The sequence below is a fragment of the Ailuropoda melanoleuca genome, chromosome 5, assembly GCF_002007445.2.
Source record: "Ailuropoda melanoleuca isolate Jingjing chromosome 5, ASM200744v2, whole genome shotgun sequence".
In the NCBI taxonomy this organism is placed as follows: domain Eukaryota; kingdom Metazoa; phylum Chordata; class Mammalia; order Carnivora; family Ursidae; genus Ailuropoda; species Ailuropoda melanoleuca.
The window spans coordinates 10496203-10514346 of record NC_048222.1 but is presented as its reverse complement, the minus strand read 5'-3'; the positions used below and the strand labels follow the sequence as shown (position 1 = coordinate 10514346).

Genomic DNA, 18144 nt, shown 5'->3' with positions numbered 1-18144 from the left:
ACCCCCCGCACGCCCCGCCCCTCTCCCCTGGCGCCCGGGGCACCCCCCCGTTTCCAGCGCCGGGCGCCCGCGCTGCAGGAAGGAGCTGCCCGCTCTAGCCGCGCCTGCCTCAGCGCGCCGAGCCGCACCATGCCCCGCATAGATGCAGACCTCAAGCTGGACTTTAAGGATGTCCTGCTCCGACCCAAGCGAAGCAGCCTCAGGAGCCGAGCCGAGGTGAGGCCCTCCGAAAGCCGCAGTGGGGTGGGATTTGTTTTCCGGGTGGCTCGGGAGAGGACCGTGGAAGGAGGTGGGATGTGCTAACCTTGCCGGGTTTTCCGTGTGTCTCTTGATGGATGGGATGCTGGGATGCTGACCGCCCCCCCCCCACCTGCTGAGAAAGGGGGAAGCCAGCTGGTTGCCTGCCAGGACTTGAGGTGTCTTTAAGGGACCCAGCTCCGGTGTAAAATTCTAAATCCGTCCGGTCCGGTGGGCAGGGGGGGGAAGTACACAGTAGACTAGACCACAGAGGAACAAAGATCAAATGGCCAACTGATTTAGAAAGAATGGGGGGTGGTTGGAGGGGTGCACAGAGGGAGCCATTGACCCCGTGGAGCCCAGGTGTAAAGGGAGAGGACACACAGCTGGAGAGCTTTGTGATTTCGGCGCTGTGTCTCAGTGCGGAGGACTGTCCCTTGCTGCTTCAGCAATGGGATTTTTTTTTTTTTTTAATGTCTAAAAAAACAGGCAAACTCCAGGGCGGCAGAAGTTCAGGGTTTACTTTCCACGTTTCAGTGACCTTGCTGGGAGTGAGGCTGGGAACTCATGCCTGGTGGCACCCCGCTTACTGGACAGCTGCAGTCCAGCCCGGTTCTAGGGAAGCAGAAAGCGCTGGGGCCCAGGCGTGAGGGGTGGGAGGCAAATAGGGACACCCTGGACAGTTTTGCTGGTTGTGTGTTGATGAGATCAAAGCCTGAGGAACAGGTGGACGCTGGACGGGCAATAGCCCCAGGGGAGAGGGAGCCTGATGCGCCTGCTGGGCGTGAGGAAGGTGAAAGTCTGAAGGATAAACTAGTTGCTCAGGAAAGCAGAGTCCTCCGGAGGGGGTGTGTGCTGGTGACCATGGCTTTGCCTCGTCTTTTAAGAGCTGGAGAAAGAGGTGAGGAAATGACTCCATCTGGAGGCTGGGGTCCCAGGAGTAAACAGGAGGAAGCTGAGCCAGCAAGCTAGTCCAAGCACTCCGCTCCTCAAGATCATAAATAAATCCTCTTGCAAGGAACTCGGCTGCCCGCCGGTGCCCAGGCCTGACTGCAGTGCCTGCTGGTGCCAGCCAATGGCTGGTTTGGATTAAGGAAGTGTCCTCTTTTAGCTGGTGACCAGACCAAGTCACCTTCTCAAGCAGGAGGGGTGGCAGCTGGACCCAGACAGGATGGGACTGGACAGGGCTGCAAGAGGCCAGGAATGGTTAACCCTTAGCACTCGAGATTGGACTGCCCTCTTCCTGTCCTTCATCACATCCTTAAAAGTGCTACAAGAGCGGGGCAGACCCTTGAAAGAAAAAGAAATAGTTCGGGTGGCAGGTGGGCTGTAGCTAAGGCTAGAAGAAGACAAGATGTGGGGGGATTCAGGGCAGACGAACAATGTGGTGGTGGCCTCCATATTCTTTCAGTATTTGTTCAAAATTCACTTAGGAGAGAGAAACTTAATTTTAAGAAAAAATGACATGTTTAAAACGAGGATATATCATATGTATTTTCGGAGCTGGGAACCATCCTGAGAAGGTAAACCATTTAGAATTTATGCAATAGAATGAATTATTCTTTTCTAGAGACTCGTATGATGTCATGCATCATTTGGTTTCATACTTTGGTCTGATTGAAACTATTAATGTCCTGCCTTCCAGGGGCACCTTGCAATCTCCATGTACACATTGCAGTGAGAACTCTGTGCCCTTGAGAAATGTTTTCATATTTCCGTTTTTGTGGGTGCTTGCCAGCCCTGTGCCTGGAAACCAGAGTTAACTGGAATTGTCTTTCCAATTGGTTCCCCTAACGGTTGTAGGTGCCTGGCTGTTTGCGTCACATAACCTGCCTGCTTTGGTGATGTCGGAGGGATCTAGTCCCCCCTAGATCTAAGTAGGCTTCTAATCCCTTCTCAGGGTTTTCTCAGTTTGTAGTGGCTGCCTGAAATTTCTTATAGGGAGATGATCCGAACTTTTCATTGTGCGATCAGATATAAGTCTAGAATGCACGTCCCCTGCATGCAAATTGGAAACTAAATGGTAAAAAGACAGCCTTTGAGCCTAACCAGAGAGCAGAGCTGAGTGGAGCCAGGAGAGAGAAAACAGCCTGTCAGAGCATATCTGGCTGGGAGGGGAGTTTTGACTGTTGACAAGATTTATCACTGCAACAGTTTTGCTGAGAGCTAGGTCTGCTCATGGCTCATCAGGCAGCGAGCAGGAAATGGAGAGAAAGGCAGAGTGGTTTCCCACTTAGATGTTCTAGTACTCCTGTAGGGGCGTTTCTGCAAGCCTCAAATAAAATGAATTTAAGGTCAGCCCCTGGGGGCAAAGGTCAGCACCCCCAGGGCAAAGGGTATAGCCCCTGCAGGTGGCCCAGGTGGCCTGACTGTGATTGTGCCAGACAGGAGGTCATCTCTCAACTGTCCATATAAGTCCCTGGTACATAAGAATAAAGTCCCACAGGGCCACATGGGGGAATTTGTGTAATCCTTTCAAGAGAAGTCGCATGTTTGTTGATTGAAACAAGAACTTCGTGTTTATCTGACACACGAGGGAGGTCGAGTCATTCCTACTCCCTGATCCGTTCTTCCTCAGAACCCATTCCTGGCTCTGGTGTCCCACTGGAGCCCTTAACCTAGGGTAAGACTTAAAAAAAACACAAACTTATTAACACAGCCATAACTTTGGAAGTCAGACAATGAAGAAATTTGCAACAGAAAATTGGCCACTTAAGACAGAGAAGACTAGACACAGCGAGAATTTAGTCTTGTTAAAATCGCTAGTGATTTTTTTTTTTTTTTACCAGAGGTCCAGGGAGAGGTGGACTGGATCCAGGGAAGTAGGATTGAGCCTCGGGGGTCCACAGCAGGTTGGCCCACAGAGGATGAGAGCATGTCAGTGGAGAGAATATAGGGCTGGGAACAAGCGGACCTGCTTTTTAGCCCAACCTCTGCGCTATTTTAGTATCTGGGCTCTGTGTAAGTTTCATGGGGCCGCTGTAACAAAGTTCCACAAACTATGCAGCTTACACAATAGAAATTTATTGTCTCACAGTCCAGGAGGCTAGGAGCTCCAGATCAAAGTGTGCACAGGCTGGATCCTCCTGAGTGCTATGAAAGAGAATGTTACATTTCTCTCTCCTAACTTCTGGTTGTTTACCACGGTCTTGGGTGTTCCTGCCTTTGTAGGGCATCAGTCCCCTCTCTGTCTTCATCTGTACACCATGTTCTCCCTTTCTGTGTGTCTCTGTCCCCATTTTCCCATTTTGAGAACACCAGTCATACTGGGATGGACCCTACCCTCCTGACCTTGTCTTACCTTGATCACCAGCGAGGACCCTATTACAATTCACAGGTACTGCTCGTTGGCATTTCGGCATCTTTTTGGAAGACACATTGCAAACCAGCCTCTGTAAATTTTGCTCTGTAAAATCAGAGGGTGTGAGTAGAATTGTTCTTCACGAATCACCTAGGGAGACACTCCAAAATGCACATCTTGGCACAAAGGTTTTCACGAAGTTTGGAGCACCATGAGCATGCGTATTTTGGAAATCGTCCTACAACGATTCTGATGTGCACACAGATGCTGTGGGCCGGCTGCGGGAGTCTTTTCTGTTTGTGGAACCCTGGGGCTCTCCGGTACTGCACAGCTGCACCGGCATCTCCAGATCCTGCCAACCGGTGTGAAGCCTGCAGGGGACAGAACCTTCGGAAAGCTGGGCTGGGGCCCATCAAGCCTTGCCCTGAAAATACAATATCATTCTCACCCCTTGGTCAGACATGAACTTCTTCCACACTTTTGAGCCACTAGGACTGTAAAGATAAGAGGGATTGTCCCTGTAGACTTACCATTTACAGGTGAGACACATAATAATTCATTTAATAAGAGAATTGCTTCAATCAGTACCATCTACAGATCTAGGCAAAAGGGACCTCCACCCCACACCGCCCTTCTCCTCCCCTGTACCCCTCCTCACTGGGGGCCAGAGGGCCGAGCTTCTCCTCTAGGCCATGTTCCAGGTACTCAGGATCCTGGATTTCCTTGCCCAAATGGCTTCAGGCTAGTTTCAAAGCTGGCAAGGGCTCCTTTCCAAAGTGTGTTTTCCCAAGGACCTGCCATGCTGCTGGTGTGCTCACCTCCAGCCTCAGAGAATGGCCCCGCAGCAGCTGTGTGTGTGCGTGGAGCTTAGCGCGCAGACTGGGGTGTCTGTGTGTGCACATCAGAATTTGGGTGGGACGAGGAGAAGGCGTGGACCAGAGGCCAGAGGCTGGCTCCCCATAACACCACGTTCTGGTAGTTTCCAGGTGATGAATGAAATCGTGTTTGTCAAGGTGGGAGGATCGAACGCGATGTAGAAGGCTTATGCTTCTGGGGAAGGCTGTTAGCGCCATCAGAACATTGAGGTCTTTAGAAATGGGGTAGGTGGGTCCCCATTTGCATTTTTGCCCCCCCCCCAAGTGCTGGGCTGTAGGATTGACTTCAATGAAGGTGCGTTTAAAGGGCAGCAAAAACATGTATTTTTGAGGTGGGGGAGGGGTAGTTTACGACTTTATGTTCCCTTGCAAATCAGGCTTAGCAGAGTGGGAACTTGGAGGTGCTGTATTTGGTGCCTTGACCAGCTGTGGCAGATTAAATGCCAAGTTTTGTTTGTGGGAGGCTGGAATATTTAAAATATCTCTCTCAGTGAACAAGTGGTGTATTTTGGGGGTGTGTGTATATGTGTCGTTTTGTCTGTGTGGATAAGATTGGGGAAGATAATTTAACATTTTTTTAATGTATTTTTCTTTTTTAAAATTTTAATTCCGATATGGCGAACATACAGTGTAATATTAGTTTCAGGTGTACAATATAGTAATTCAGCAATTCCATCTGTCACCCAGTGCTCCTCACAGCAAGTGCCCTTCTTACTCCCCATCACCTGTTTCCCCCATCCCCCCACACCCTGCCTCCGGGAACCCTGAGTGTGTTCTCTAGAGTTCAGGGTTTGTCTCTTGACTTGTCTCTCTCTCTCTTTTTCCTTTGTTCATTTGTTTTGTTTCTTAAATTCCACATATGAGTGAGATCATATGGTGTTTATCTTTCTCTGATTTATTTCACTTAGCATCATACTCTCTAGCTCCACCCATGTCATTGCAAATGGCAAGATTTCCTTCTTTTTTATGGCTGAGTAATATTCCATCATATGTATACACCACATCTTCTTTATCCATTTATTATTTGCCGGACACTTGGGCTATTTCCATAATTTGTCTCTTGTGACTAATTCTGCTGTAAACATAGGGGTGCATGTGTCCCCCTGAATTAGTGTTTTTGTATTTTTTTGGATAAATACCCAGTAGTGCAATTGCTGGATCATAGGGTAGTTCTATTTTTAAGTTTTTGAGGCACCTCCTTACTGTTTTCCACACCAGCTGCCCAGTTTGCATTCCCACCAACAGTGCAGGGGGTTCCTCCTTCTCCACATCCTCACCAACACCTGTTGTTTCTCGTCTTTTTGATTTTAGCCATTCTGACAGGTGTGAGGTGATAGCTCATTGTAGTTTTGATTTGCTTTTCCCTGGTGATGAGTGATGCTGAGCATCTTTTCATGTGTCTGTTGGTCATCTGGGTGTCTTCTTTGGGAAAATGTCTATTCAGGTGCTCTGCCCATTTTTAATTGGATTATTCCTTTTTGGGGTGTTGAGTTGTATAAGTTCTTTATATATTTTGGATACTAACCCTTTATGGAATACATCATTTGCAAACGTCTTCTCCCATTCCATAGGTTGCCTTGTAGTTTTGTTGATTGTTTACTTTGTGCAGAAGCTTTTAATTAAAAAAATTTTTTTTAAAGATTTTATTTATTTATTAGAGAGAGAGAGAGACAGAACACAAGCAGGAAGAGGGGCAGTGGGAGAGGAAGAAGCAGACTTCCCTCTGAGCAGGGAGCCAGACATGGGGCTCGATCCCAGGACCCTGGGATCATGACCTGAGCTGAAGGCAGATGCTTAACCAACTGAGCCACCCAAAGCTTTTCATTTTTATGTAGTCCCAATAGTTTCTTCTTACTTGAGGAAGATAATTTTATTTCTCCTTCTTAGAATTAAGGATTGTGTGGAGTCTACCACATGGAGACTAGAAATAAGGGCAGGAATTCACTGTCAAGGCTGACCTTTTTCCATGAAGAGCTCTGTTTTTTCAATACTGCTGGTAGGGTTTTGGGGTGCCAAGAAAAACCCATTGTGAGCTCAGCGGGGTGCGGAGTGTAGCAGCCCTCCCCAGGCATCTGGGGAGGAGTATGAGTCATTGGAGACCTAGGAATTCTGATTATTTTAAGCCCACAAAGCCGGAACATTAGAGTGCCCTTAGCAGCACAGAAAGTGGCAACTGATAGACTCCTTCAGTTAGCTTTCAGAATGGAAATCGAACTTGCTCCGCTGAATTAGAGCCAAGAATCATAATGAAGGAAGTAGAGAAGGGAAGGAGCTGCCCCTCCTGTTCGTGCACTGAACATTTCCTCTCATCTTCGCCGTGTGAGGCCAGAGCAGACATATCTATGACGTCATTCACCCAGGAAGCCTTCTGGACGTGGAGCTGTGTAGAGAATGCGGGAGTTGCATGGAAAGGCTAAATGGCCCAATGCGTCCCTTGGTGCTTTTTGACACATGATTGCGAAGTGAAAGGTGTCTCAAATGAAAAGGGATAGGGGAAGGGTAGGTGAACACTGGTTGGAAATGCTTATTGCTGATGTACTCATGAAGCCACCATTAATGTAGGTGGAGATTATCTCAGAAGCTGAGGATGCACGCCTGTGTGTCTCCCGCTGGTTCTCCCTGGGGAGCACCCACTTCCGGGATGGTCTTGTGGCTGTCAAGGTCCGGCCAAGGAAACAGACAGTGCTGAATGTGTAAAACAGGGAATATAATGTAAGATATCCGAGCTCCGCTGACATGCCTGATGAGATATTGGGGCACCCCAGAGATTGGCAACAGTGGAAAACCACTTCCAAAGGGGAGGAGGTGATGTTACTGGAGCCCAAGTACTGGGATCACTCTGCAAAAGCTGGAACCAAGACATGCAGGCCAAGGCAGAGGGGTTCTGACTGCATACAGGCCCTTCCTCCCTTGTCCCGCACTATCCTTCAGTTTCCTACGCAGTCTTTCGTTGACTGAATCCAGCCAGAAACCAACCTGTGCAATGGAGCCTGACGGGGGTGGGTGGGGAGAGGGAAGGATGGCCTTCCTCTGGCAAGAGGGAGCAGGAAAAGGGTAAAGAATGGATCCATGAGCATGCAAGCCTCGGATCTGCTTGGGTCAAAGAAGTGGTTCTGACGCTGCTAGCTCTTGGTGAGTGTCTGGCCCTAGCCTGTGTCTTTTGCTGAGCCCGCCATCTTGGTTTAGCTCTCGTTCTGGATTCCCCATAGCTGGCTTAGTCACTAATGCCCTGCAGTCGGAGTTAAGGTAGAATGGGAGGGCCCTTCCTCCAACATTTGCATGTCAAAGGAGCAAGTGTTGATAAGCATAGACAGATGGCTGCAAGTACTTCCTCTCAGCTCTCTAAAAGATGCTCAGAATCACAAAGCAGCTGAGAAGGTTGATGGGTTAAGGGATTAATGGTTTGCAGCTCACTGCGGGGTGAATTTGGAGTGTCTGGTTCTCTCTGACAGTAAGAATTTCTGAAAGGGAAAACCATGCTCCGCAGGAAAGAGTGGAGAGAATTTTTCCAGAAGGGGAATGGTCCCTCCTGCGCTTGGAAGTAGGGAAGATAGCATGTATGTGGGTGTTTAGGGCCCGGATGGATCAGGCTGGGGACAAAAGATGGCTGTGTGTGGGGAGGGGCTCCTGAAGGAGAAAAACTTCCGGTTCCGAGGTTTGGTTTGATGGCAGAACGTCCAGGGCCTTGTACTCGCGCTTGAGGATTGTAAACAGGCCGGTTCAGCTTTGTCCCTGGATGACAGCCTGTCACTTGTTCTCTTGAGGAACTCTCCTGTCTTTGGAACACCTGGCTCAGCCCCTAAGAGACCAAGAGACCAAGGGACATGCACTTCCTTTTTGTTCTTCCCTTACTCCAAACTCTAGAAATTCTTCACAAACCACTTAAAGAGCAAAGCATTTCTTTTTCTTTCTGCCAATAGGTGGATCTCGAGCGAACCTTCACATTTCGAAATTCGAAGCAGACCTACTCAGGGATTCCCATCATTGTGGCCAACATGGATACCGTGGGGACATTCGAGATGGCAGTGGTGATGTCACAGGTAGGATGGTGGGCTTTGTTCCCTCTGCTGCTCACCCGGGACAGGTTGTCAGGTGGCCATCCTGGACTTGTTTGGACACAAAGAAGAGGAGAGAGAATGGAGACATTTTGGGTCATTTACTGTGGCCAAACTGTATAGTTCTGAGTCTTATGCATGCTGGGGGGCACTTGTCTTCCCTTGGCAATCAGAAGATGAATGGGGTGTGGACTTCGCATTCAGTGACATGGTCTAGATCTGCATGCGTTTCTTCCCTGAAAATGCTCATGATAGTCTGAGGAACTAGAGGTATTACAAAGTTAGGCTGGTGTCGTGTTATAGAAGAGTGACCTTGCCTTTGAAATTAAGGCCCAACTGCTCCGTATGCAGTCTGTGCGGTAACATTTATCATTTACTGAGCACTTAGGTGCCAGATAGTAGATAGAATGTGTGTAATGTTGTCACAGCCCCTCCCGCATGGGTTCCTTTTACAGAACTGAGGCAGAGAGGGAGAGGAGAGGTCCCTGGGCTCAGAGCATTCAGACCAGGAGAGACGGAGCCAAGATTCAAACCCAGACTGACTCCAGAATAAGGGCTTTGCCTCCCAGCTCACACTGACAGCCAACCGTAGAAGCTCAAGGTCCCTTCTGGCCACTTCCAGTCTCATTTCCTACAAAGGGAGCAGTTGGTCTCCTGGCATTGGGAGAAATAAAGGAAAAGCCGTTTGTGGGCAGGACCTTTGTCCCACGTGGCTATAGGTGAGGTGCAGTGCACCTTATTCACCCTAGACGGGAAACGTTTGCTTCTGATGTGCTCAGAGTGTGTGTGTCTTTTTCCATCGCTAATGCCTGCCAAGTGGAAAGAGAAATCCAATTAGTCGAAAGAGCTTCTCGCTGTGGGCAGCAAGTCAAACCTCGGGAGGTGCTAGGATTCATTATTAGCCAGTGATTAGAAGGAAGGTTTTCAAACCGATGATGAATTCAAAAAATGGAGTAGAGGGTGGTCTGTCGGACTCCGCGATCAGTTGTAGTCTCTGTCAGCCCGCAGCCCCCACCGAGCTTCGGCCCGGAGGCTAATAAATTAATTGCTAGAGAAATTTGTATTTTTTTCTCCTCGTCTTTTCCGTGCTCTGCTCTGTGATCAGCCATTGCTTCTAATGAATTATGGATCAGTGTGAAAGTGGGTGGAGTCAGGGAGCAAGTAAGTAGTCTGGAATAATTCCCATATCGAGTTAGGAGTCCCTGAAAAATGGGGAACTTGCTGCATCCTGCCCGTTTTCACAGGAAGGACCCCCATCATTTGAAACCGTGCACATTGAAAACACAGCAAAATAGTGTACCCTGAAACCGTGGGGGGGTGTGTGTACTAGGAATTTTCTGTTTTCAGGGTCCACTGAGTTAGTGCGAGTTCATAAAGGTGTGGAAAGTGAATTTTCTGTAGAATGGGAAAGTGTAGATGGGGACACAGACCCAGAGAACCTAGGCGAGGGGAAGGAATCTGAGCTCTGTAGTCAGATTTGAGTTTGAGTCTGGCCTTTGCCCCTTTTTGGCCAAGCTGTTGTTAAATTGCTTAAGCTCCATTTCCGTCCGCAAGGCTAGTATGACTGTACGAAGTTGCTCGGAGAAGTCAGTGGGATCAAATGATACATGACATGCTTGTGCCAGGTGTGGTCATTGGGTGGGGCTGGTAGTCATAGATGTGGGATTACGATTTGTCGAATTCTCTCCCTCAAGAATCCCAGCTGTCTGTTGGGGTTAGCTTGTAGCAAGACATGTGCAGATGGTGAACATGAAGCAGAACTTTCAGGTGAGAGTTGAGGTTCTCTTGGGTTGGCCAAACAGCAGTTGGCCCTCGGGCGGGCGCTCTTCGGGGCAGGGCACCCGCTGCTCGGGGCCTGACTCGGGCGGTGGGGCCGGGACAGGGCCCTGAGAACTCTCCCCTTTCCCTCCCCAGCCTCCCAGCAGAGCCTCTGGAGTCCTGAAGGCAGTGTTGTCTGATCAGATTAGAATGGAAAACACGGTTGTGTGATTAGACCGGTGACACCTTCGTCCGTTCTTGGCTCTCAGCATATTTAAAACAAGTGAAGTGTGAACTGGCAGGAACGCCCCGTTCTTTTGTGTCGTCAGGTCCCCCCTGGCCCATGCAGGGAGGAGAGCGGGCTCGCTTGACTTCCTGTCCTAACAGTGCTGTTTTGTCCCCTAGCACTCCATGTTTACAGCCATTCATAAACACTACACCTTGGACGACTGGAAGTTCTTCGCGGCTCACCACCCAGAATGTCTGCAGGTATGACTGCACCCCGGTAATAAGTTACATTTCTTGCAGGGGGTGGGGTGAGAAACACTTCAGGGTGGTCTAAAGGATTTGAATTGGCACCAGACAGAGCTTCAGGGTCCCTAGGGAGACCCGTGGAAAGGCAGCAGTGGGCCCTGCCCTTCATCGTGGCTGGGGACGTGCCAAGAAAACCTGTCCTGGATCCGATTTTGAAAATATTAGGATCTCTCTAACAGGAATATGTTTTTTAATGTTGAAAAATTACGTAGTATGTCGTGAGAGCCTGTGGATGACCTATGTTTTCTGCGAGGGGTGCATCCGGTCTGAACAGTCCTCCGACTGGAGGAAAAACATCGAATTATAACAAGTTGCTTTGGAGTTGAATAAAGAGTATGCCCACTAGGAAGGCTGTAATCAGAAAGACAGATGCTAATGAGCGTTGGCGTGGATGTGAAGAAATTGGAACCCTTCCGCATTACTGGGGGGATGGAAAATATGCAGCTGCTTTGGCACTCAGTTCGGCTGTTACTCAGAGCGTCAGACAGCAGAGTTACCATTTGACCCAGCAATTCCATGCCTAGGTGTAGACCTTGCAGACGGAAAAGTAGGTGTCCACACAGAAACTTGTATACAGATGTTCGTAGCAGCATTATTCATAAGAGCAGAAAGGTAGAAACCATCTGAGTGTCCGTGAGCTGATGAATGAATACACAGAAGCTGGTATGTCCATACAATGGAATAGTATTCAACCATGAAAAGGGATGAAGTCCTGATTCATGCTGCAACACAGAGGATGAAACTTGAAAACATTTTGCTGAGTGAAAAAGCCAGACACGAAAATATGTTTCTGTTTCTGTGAAATGTCAGAAAGAGACCAACCTGCAGAGACAAAATAGATGAGAGGTTGCCTAAGGCTGGGGGGTGGGCGTTTGAAGGTGAGGGTCCAAGCATGTGGGAGTGACAAATGTTTTAAAATTGTGATGGCAGTTGTACAACGCTGAATAGATCAAAAACTATTGAATTGTGCACTCTAAATGGGTGAATCGTGTGGTATGTAGTTATATCTCAGTTAAGCTGTTATTAAAAAAAAAAGGCGGTTTGAAACTAACAAAAACTCTTACTATTATGTAACACACCTGACTTGCCACCTGGTACATCTCGGTGGTTCTGAGCAAGTGCCAGCAGAGAAGTTTCTTTGCGTTGGAGACACTCGCCTCTGTGATCAGATCATTTGTGATTGGAAGATGACTTCATCTCATACTACTTTGAGGTTATACTGGCTTCTTTTTTTCCTTGGCTGTGCGCTGTGTGGATTTTAATTAGTGAGAAGGTGGTTTTGGAGATACAGTAATTCTGGCTCAGTGTCACATCCTTCATTTTTTCCGTATTGTGTCTGAATGAATATTAATTGCTTCACCGTCTTTCCTTCCTGGAAGAAGTTTAGAGAGCGATGATTTTTATTTTGGCGGGGGCGGGTCATACCTTTGACTCCTGTATAGAAGTCTTTGGCAATGTGTTGCTAATTAGAACCTTGTCCTTCATTACCAAGCAAGATCATTTGACTTACTACTCTGCCCCCAACCAAATTAAAGGCTAATTAAAAAGGGGAAAATGTCAAAAACTTGGTAACACTGAGAGAAAGGAACCCACCTTGAGTTCCACTTGCCAAACTTTAACAGAAACGAAAAGGAAACCAGGAAAAGTAGCAGAGCTCTAGTGCAAGGGGGGGATTGGGCCAGCACTGGGCAGACTGGCAGCATGAGGAGTGAAAACTAATCTGAACACAGAAAACTGGAGTAAACATGTATCAAGTTACCCGGCTGTTTACATTCAGTATCTGTGTGTTGGAAACATTGTGATGTTGAGGGAATCACAAAGGGTATTAGATATGTCCCCCCCTCCCCCCGTCTGTGGCTTTTGGCTTAGAGAAGTGTCATAAAATAGAAATATTCTTATAAAAAATGAGATGCTGACCCCAGGCACAATCCCATGACTTAGTTGCACTAAGGCATCAATGACTAAAAACAAATCTTATCCCAAAATGCAGATTTTCCCAGGAGCAGAGGGTGGGTTGGAGAGCACCGGTGCTGTGGGTTAGGGAAAGGGTATCACTGAGGAGGGTGTGGTGGCTTTGGATGTCAAGACAGACAGGTGCCCTTGGGAAGATCATCTTAGGCTTGCGTTCTTGCACCTTTTGGCCATTTTGCCCTTTTCGTAGGAACCCTGAGTCTTGCAGTTTTTTGAGTAGTTTCGATTTACATGTTGTATTGTATTGAGAGTCAAAATGAAAACAGGAAGTTTTATCAGAGGAGTTTAGACATCGTCCCCGCCCTCCTCTTCCCCGTGCCAGCTGCTCAGGGTGACAACACAGCATCGGTGGGAGGAAGCCTGTGCTGACCGGCCACCCCTCGTTCTTCCTGCCTCTCCTCTTCTCCAAGAAGAGCAGAATTCGCACCAGCAGCTCTACGGTTCAGAGTTCCACACAGCGTGAGGAAATGAAGGAAAAGCCAAGGAGTAGGTTTCCTGAGTAATTAAAAATCTGTTTACTGGAAAGATCCTGTGGCCAAGGACGAATCTCCTTTACCTCCACTGCGGCGTGTTTCTTGAGCAGATCCACCGTGTGCGTAGCTGGTCCGGGTAAACCTCAGAGAGTCACAGCATCTCCCCAGGATAGGAGAATGGATGGAGGCAGGGTCTGACTTTTGAACACTCCTTACTCCTCACGTCTTGTGCTTCTTGGTTTCTTTTGTTTGGTACAGCATGTAGCCGTGAGTTCGGGCAGTGGGAAGAGCGATCTGGAAAAGATGAGCGACATCTTGGAAGCGGTGCCGCAGGTCAAGTTCATATGCCTGGATGTGGCCAACGGGTATTCAGAACATTTTGTGGAGTTCGTGAAGCTGGTGCGTGCCAGATTTCCAGAGCACACCATTATGGTAGGTATGACGGAGCACCGTCTAGACAGGGAAAGCAAAGAGAGGGCTGTTCGGCGTGTCAGGGGAGCTGTGTTGGTGCTTTCTTACTGAGATGAGTTGAGATCGTTCTGAAAAGAACAGGCAGCGGCAATGCAGGGTCTGCAGACTGGCTCTCCGTAAAAACTAGAGTCCAGATCAACATCACAGGGTGTGGGCTTTTGATCTCTGCTAAATGTCATCAGATGTGGTGTAAGAATATCATGGGACACCTTTGGTTTTTTGTTTTTTTCAAAGATTTTATTTATTTATTTGTCAGAGAGAGCCAGAGAGAGCAAAAGCAGGGGGAGTGGCAGGCAGAGGGAGAAGCAGGCTCCCCACTGAGCAAGGAGTCCGATGCGGGACTCGATCCCAGGACCCTGAGATCATGACCTGAGCCAAAGGCAGACACTTAACTGACTGAGCCCCCCAGGCATCCCCATGGGACACCTTGGACCAAAGGTCTGTGTCACTCCTTACTAAAGAGTTTATATTTAATTAATGAAAATAGTGTAGCTGTGTTTGAGTTTAAGCGTTTGGGTCATCTGTCCCCCTCTCCTAACTTGCCAGTAGAAAATTCTTCTGTAACAGTTGAAATCTCCATGCGAAGAGGAGTCCAAGTTGTTTGCTATTATTTGCAGATCAGCTGGAGTATTGTTTAGCCTCGGACCTNTCCCAGGACCCTGAGATCATGACCTGAGCCAAAGGCAGACACTTAACTGACTGAGCCCCCCAGGCATCCCCATGGGACACCTTGGACCAAAGGTCTGTGTCACTCCTTACTAAAGAGTTTATATTTAATTAATGAAAATAGTGTAGCTGTGTTTGAGTTTAAGCGTTTGGGTCATCTGTCCCCCTCTCCTAACTTGCCAGTAGAAAATTCTTCTGTAACAGTTGAAATCCCCCATGCGAAGAGGAGTCCAAGTTGTTTGCTATTATTTGCAGATCAGCTGGAGTATTGTTTAGCCTCGGACCTTTATTCTTGACTTTGCCTGCCTTTTGTGTATTTTCCTAATTATGAACACCTTCACTAGTCTAAAAGTTCATTTGCTATTGGCGGAAAAGGTGGGTTTACAGAAGAAGGGATTAGAAGCTCTCGGGTTAAATTTGGGCTTTTGGAAAGTCTATATTGTGATTATGTGTGTCTCCCCTGGTCTCAATTAATGTGACAATGGTAGATTGGCCACTAGATAATTTCCCTGTTCTCCGTTTTTGTGAATTTTGAATTTTATTTCTCCTCGTGTTTCATCATCGTAAGGAGGTTGGGGCACAGGAATTGTTTCTGTTAGTGGAGTTGAATCTTCTGTTAAGGATTCACAAGCATTTTTAAGATACGTATTTTTGTGCTTTCCAATCATATGAGAGGAAAGGATCGAGAGTTGTCGCAACAGCAACCAGCTGTACAGTGTGCGAAGTTGGATGGGAGACCAAGAAATTCATTTTGTCTTCCATAATAGTGCTGCAGTGTCATTTTTTTAAAAAGATTTTTTTTATTTATTTGAGAGTGAAAGAGAGAGTGAGCACAAGGAAAGGGGAGACACAGAGGGAGAAGTAGACACCCCGCTGATCAGGGAGCCCAATGTGGGGCTCTATCCCAGGACTCTGGGATTACGTCCTGAGCCGAAGGCAGATGCCCAACCGACTGAGCCACCCAGGTGCCCCGTGTCATTGTTTTTTTAATAACAGTAATACCGCTTACTGATTACCTACCAGGCTTCAGAAGGCTCACATCTGTTCTTTCTCTTGTGTAAAGAATGGGAACCATTGTCCCAAATTTATCCTGGATGAGGAATCTTGAGTCTGATCTGTTCCTACACATTGCGGAGTGTTCACAAGGTCATACCGATACTGAACGGCTAAGTGGGGACTTGAACCCCTGTCATCGCTATCTAGTACCCGGCGTCCCGAGGCTCTTCTGCCCCCAGCCACCTGTTGTAACGTTTTCTCGAGCAAGAGGGAACAGAAAGCAAGACTCCCAGAAGAGCAGAAACCCCTGGCCCCTCAGCTGGGCCATGGTCACTCTAAACAGTATTTGGTATTCAGTGTAAATTCTGTGAAACCGTGGATGGCACTAGGAAGAGCATGACAGATTGGTGTTAACCAGGAGAGGAGTCCTTTGTTTCTTCCTCGTGGAGAGAAGGAGATCAAGCAGGCCCAGGGTTGCTGTTGACGGTCCTTCTTACCGAGGTGAAACGGGTCTAGATCTTTCTAGATCTTTCTAGTGCACCTCTGGTGTGTTAATTGTGCTGGGGATAGAAGTGACTGATGAACTTGGAAGTTGTGCTTTACCTCCACTGGTGTTTTGGGGGTGTACGAGATAGTTCTGAAGGGTTAGGAATCAGAAATGTCATGGATTTAGTGAGGCCACTCACTGGTTCCACTTTCTTTTTCTGTAGTAATTCTTGTATTACGTTGTGAAATGGGACACATGTACAGAAAAGTGCTCGGAACATGGATGTTTAATAAATAGTCTCCAGGGCACCTACACTCAGAAGCCCCTCCTCCCACCTAAAACAAAAGCCCCACCTCGACTCTAGCGATCATTTTCTTCCTTGTGTGTCCCTGCTTTCACCACTGCTAATGCCTTTTTAAAAAAAATTTTATTTATTTTAGAGAGAGTAAGGGAGAGTGAGCATTAGAGAGAAAGCACGAGCACCAGTGGGAGGAGAGGCAGAGAGAGATGGAGAAGCAGACTCCCCGAAGAGCAGGGAGCCGGACTCAGGACTCGATCCCAGGACTGTGCAATTATGACCTGAGCCAAAGGCAGACGCTTAACCGACTGAGCCACTCAGGCGCCCCTGCTGATGTCTTCTCAACAGTATTGAATTCTGCCTGTTTTCAAACCTTGTATAAATGATGACCCTGCTGTGTGTCTCTTGTCGTATTTTGGTCAGTAGTATATCGAGATACAGTGACAATTTATTTAAGCCATATGATAGGTATTCCATTGTTCCTAGAACAAGTCTTTATTTTTTATAAAGATTTTATTTATCTATTTATTTATGTAGAGAGTGTGAGTGGGGGAAGGGCAAAGGGAGAGAGAATCTCAAGCAGACTCCCCACTGAGTGTGGAGCCCAATGCGGGGCTTGATCCCATAACCCTGAGAGCATGACCTGAGCCCAAGTCAAGAGTCAGATGCCCAACCGACTGCACCACCCATCTGCCCCAGAAACAATCATTGATACCGTTGCCCACCTGCCCCCTTGCCCCTTCCCCTTGCTCTGCTTGTCCGCTGGTTGTGATACCGTTAGAATCGCTAACTTTGTGCCCCTGAAGTTGGTGTGACCCTATGAGCCCAGTCACGCTGGGAAAGTTACATAACCTCCTGAATCTCATTTTCCTCACCTGTGAAAGAGAGGTCGAGGATAACAGCGGCTGGAGAATTACCGAGTGGGGGCGGGGGGGGGTTAGATCAGATGGTGTGATGTGTTGTGCACGGTGCGGTATTCACAGACCGTTGTTTGTCAGTTGTGAGCACCATTGAGGACAGATGCCCTGAGCACGAGTCAGAGATGGAAGGCTGATGGAGAAGAAGAATGGAAGGTGGAATGGAGGGGGGGGTATTCCTTTTTTGTTTCAAGAAGATGGAGGAAACCTGTACCACTTTCTCAAAAAGGATAAGTGATGGCAGAAATCAGCGAGAGCCCCGGAAATTTCTATCCTATCTCCCGATCGTTGGCTATGAGTTTTAGCTCGCAGCTGGGCCTGCTGGGAGCTGAGGCAAACTGCCCACTGTGGAGCCCAGGAAGCCCATTGGTGTGCCACCCCTCAGGGATGCAGACCAGGGGACATGCAGTGCAGGACGGAGGTAGGCTGGTAGTTCAAGAGAAAGAGCATTGTCCCTGGTACAGAGCCTGGGGGTTGCCATGGGGATGAGGCCGGGAGGGAGAGGTTGGCGCAGAGTTCCCACGGCCCTCTGAGCGGCCACCACCGGCAAGTGCCTCTTTTGCATCTGCTGGTTGGCTCTGGATGGGTTTTCATTGTTCTTGGTTTCCCCAGCAGTGAACGGGGGACTTTGGCGAGGTAGGCGCGTTATTCCTAAGGCGTTCTTTGCTTGCACTGACCCCTGAAATCTGGGATTCATTTGGAAACCTCTAGTGCTCTTAACACCCTTGGTTTTTGGAAGTATAATTTCTCTTAAGCTTTTGGATGCATTACTATTGGTCCAGTGTTTTGGAACCAAAATGTGTATAATATGGGGGCTGAGTGTCATTGTGATTGCCCCAGTGCCGTGAGCAGGAGGGGTGCTCAGAAATGCTCTGGATTGTGGCTGGCGGTTCCGGGGGGTCTGTCTGCAGCAGGAACAAGGGCTTGTTGCTCCCCATTCCCTGTACATCCTGGATTCACATGCACACCCCATTTCCTTGCCTTGTCCCTAAGGCGCACCTTGACACTTGGAGGAAGGGAAGAAGCAGGGCGTTTTAAAAAACTTAGGCACTGGGGCGCCTGGGTGGCACAGCGGTTAAGCGTCTGCCTTCGGCTCAGGGCGTGG

At 48.2% G+C, this 18144-nt stretch overlaps 1 protein-coding gene across 4 annotated transcripts in view; it reads left to right on the top strand.

The window, feature by feature from the left end:
* Positions 1–35: 35 nt before the first annotated feature.
* The window catches only part of GMPR (guanosine monophosphate reductase), a 42239-nt gene continuing 24130 nt past the window's right edge, over positions 36–18144 (top strand). Inside the window, exons 1-5 of one of the 4 annotated variants that reach the window (XM_034660291.1) lie at positions 80–216; positions 3575–4077; positions 8334–8453; positions 10632–10715; positions 13463–13636. In XM_034660291.1, coding sequence (XP_034516182.1) covers positions 8409–8453; positions 10632–10715; positions 13463–13636 — 303 coding nt within the window. In that variant the 5' untranslated portion in view covers positions 80–216; positions 3575–4077; positions 8334–8408. Of the gene's footprint in view, positions 217–3574; positions 4078–8333; positions 8454–10631; positions 10716–13462; positions 13637–18144 lie in introns of all 4 variants that reach the window. The other 3 variants (XM_034660290.1, XM_034660289.1, XM_002923102.4) reach the window with 3 other exon arrangements.